Source organism: Jaculus jaculus, chromosome 6, assembly GCF_020740685.1.
Source record: "Jaculus jaculus isolate mJacJac1 chromosome 6, mJacJac1.mat.Y.cur, whole genome shotgun sequence".
NCBI lineage: Eukaryota > Metazoa > Chordata > Mammalia > Rodentia > Dipodidae > Jaculus > Jaculus jaculus.
The window spans coordinates 44,098,131-44,100,816 of NC_059107.1; the positions used below are offsets into that span (position 1 = coordinate 44,098,131).

Consider the following 2,686-nt stretch of genomic DNA (forward strand, 5'->3'; position numbering starts at 1 on the left):
CAGGAAAAATTGCCAGAGGTTCAGTTCTCTAGATAAGTTTGACTCATTCTGTAATAGTTAAGCACAGCAAATGATTCTGATTTTATCAGATTTTCCCGGAGGTGAAACTGAAGGAAATATTTTAAGTTGACAGACTCTAAGCCCAATTTCAACTGTATTTAAAATATTATCTTTTATTTATTTGAAATTGAGAAAGAGGGAGAGAGAATGGGTGTACTGGGGCCTCTAGTCACTGCAAATTAACTCCAAATGCATGCGCCACCTAATGTATCTGGCTTACCTAGGTACTGCGGAATCTAACCTGGGTCCTTTGGCTTCACAGGCAAGCACCTTAACCACTAAGCCATCTCTCTAGCTTTCTCAACTGTATTTTAAAGGAAAGTTTGATTTCTTAGAACAGCTTGTATTTAAATGAATCCTAAGTGCATGGGTTTTGTAGTTACTGAGCTCTATAATTAGCGGAAGTAGTGAAACGTGACTTGCCTAAAGAGGTTTCCTTATGTAGTAACTTTTTGTGTAAATTTGTTTATCTTCTAAGGTGGAAAAGGTCCCTGAGGGCAAGGATAATGCTATACCATATCAGACCCAATAGACACTCAGTAACTAAATGCTGGCTTGAATTTTAAGAATGTATTTTTATTTTACCTCTTACAAATTTTTCACTACACATCTAGTGAAAGTGAAAAAGATAAAAGATTATATTTTAGTGCACATTAGTAGTGACAATGTTTACGGCCTGCTCCAAGACAAAGATCTTAACTTTTTCACCACATTCACTTTTTTTTTTTTTTTTTTTTTTGCCTTTAGGACACTTTTACTTGGAAAATTACAACACTAGCACAAGTCAAGTCTTACACATTTAACATTTGCCTGCTGAAAGCAACTCTTAATATCAAATAAAAGTAAACATGTTTTACTTTTTTTTCCCTCACAAGAACATTAAAAAAAATATGAAGGGGAACTTAAACAGGAACAAAAATCTTAAAAAAAAGGTAACACAATTTCGTTGCCCATGGACATTATGAAGGAATAACTCCCACTCTTTCTCTTTTTTCTTCTGTTTCTCTGAATGGGGTTTTTTGGTCCAGAGTTTTCTTTCTAGTATCTGCTTCTGCCTCCCCCTCTATCGGAGCGGCTTCCTCCACGGCCACCGACTCTTGGTGCTCCGCGGCTGGAGCTGCTGTAGGAAGAATCACGTGGCGGAGGGTACCCCCTTTCCATGGAAGGCGGGAGCCCTCGTTCTTGTCGGCCGAAGCGGTCACGGCCACTGGAGTAGAGGTCGCTGCGGCTGCTGGAGTAACTGTCTCGGCTGCCGCCGTAGCCGTCGCGCGAGCTGCTGTAGTCGTCGTAGCGGCTGCTCCCCCCGTAGGACGGCGGCGGCCCGCGCGCCGGCGGGCCGCTGCGCGAGTTCCCGTAACTCTCGTAGGAATCTCGGTAGGAGCCGCCGCTCGGGTGGTCCGAGTAGTCACGATCCCGACCGTAGCCGTCGCGGTCACTGTAGCCTCTGGACGGGGGGTAGTCGTCGCGCGAGCTGGAGTGCCCGTAATCTCGGTAGGTGTAATCTCTGGGCGGCGGCGCGTAGTCTCGGGTGTCCCGAGAGCTTGGGTAATCTCTGCTGGAATAGCTGTCCTTCGTGGAGTACCCATCGTCTCTGGGCGACAAGTAGACATCGCGACGGGAGGACAAGGGCTCCCTTCGTGGCGGGCCTCCGTAACTCTCTCTTCCACGCGACACGGGGGCTCGGCCCCCCATGCCACTGCTGCTGCGAACAGGTCCTGAGGGCGCTGACCTTTTGGGTGGGGGACCCCCACTTCGGGGTGGCGGTCCTCTTTTGACCGGAAGCAGTCCCCTGGAAGAACTCATGTTGAAGTTCATGGAATAGCCGCCGTCATCCATGTGTCCTCCACGTGACGGGGGGCCCCTCGTTCCGCCGCTCCCTCCCCGGAGGCCTCGGCTCCGCGGAGGCGGCAGCGGTCCCCGTCGACCACTCTCGAACGACGGTTTGGTGGCTTGCTCCACCTTGATGGCTTTTCCATCCAACGACTTGCCATTCATGTCTCTGGCGGCATCCTTAGCATCCGCGGGGCTTTCGAAGGTGACGAAAGCAAAGCCTCTTGATTTGTTGGTTTCGCGGTCTTTCATCAAAAGTACTTCCACTATTCGTCCATATTTGCCGAAGACCGCTTCAAGGGCTTTCTCGTTTGTTTCAGTATTGAGCCCACCAATGAAGAGCTTTCCTGGGCGATCGGCTTCAACCATGTTGAGGGTTTTTTTTTTCTTCCAGCCGCTGAGTGGGGGGAGGGGGGCTGCGACGGTGTCCCGGTCGTGCGAGCCGAGCCGGCGGGTCTTTCCGGGCAGCGCGGCACGAGGGACGGCGGCAGGGTCCCCGAGCAGCACGGAAAAGCCGCTCCGACTACTGCGCCACCACAGCGAACAAAGGCGACGGCAAAGTTTATACCAACCCGGAACGAGGCTGGATCACCCGGATGGAAACTGAGCTTAGAATTTGAAACCGGAAGTGATGGGGAAAAAGGCGGTTCCCAGCGTTCTCATTGGCCACGGCGCGCGTCACTCACAGCGCGCCCCTCCCCTTTCCCAGGGCTGGCGGTGGCGGCGTTCAAGCCTGCGCGGGAGCCCCGCCGCCCTCCCCGCCCCCACCCAGCGCCCTCCAACGCGCGATCTGCTG

At 51.6% G+C, this 2,686-nt stretch overlaps 1 protein-coding gene across 1 annotated transcript; it reads right to left on the reverse strand.

Moving 5' to 3' along the window:
• Positions 1-615: 615 nt before the first annotated feature.
• On the reverse strand, positions 616-2,476 carry LOC101615842 (RNA-binding motif protein, X chromosome-like). Its single transcript, XM_004660514.2, has one exon. It carries the CDS (start codon positions 2,257-2,259, stop codon positions 1,099-1,101), a length of 1,161 nt encoding a protein of 386 aa, XP_004660571.1. The 5' UTR covers positions 2,260-2,476; the 3' UTR covers positions 616-1,098.
• Between the last annotated feature and the right edge of the window lie 210 nt (positions 2,477-2,686).

Bases quoted from the DNA above. Each gene is read 5' to 3' on its own strand.
- LOC101615842 (XM_004660514.2), bottom strand. From the start codon at position 2,259: ATGGTTGAAGCCGATCGCCCAGGAAAGCTCTTCATTGGTGGGCTCAAT.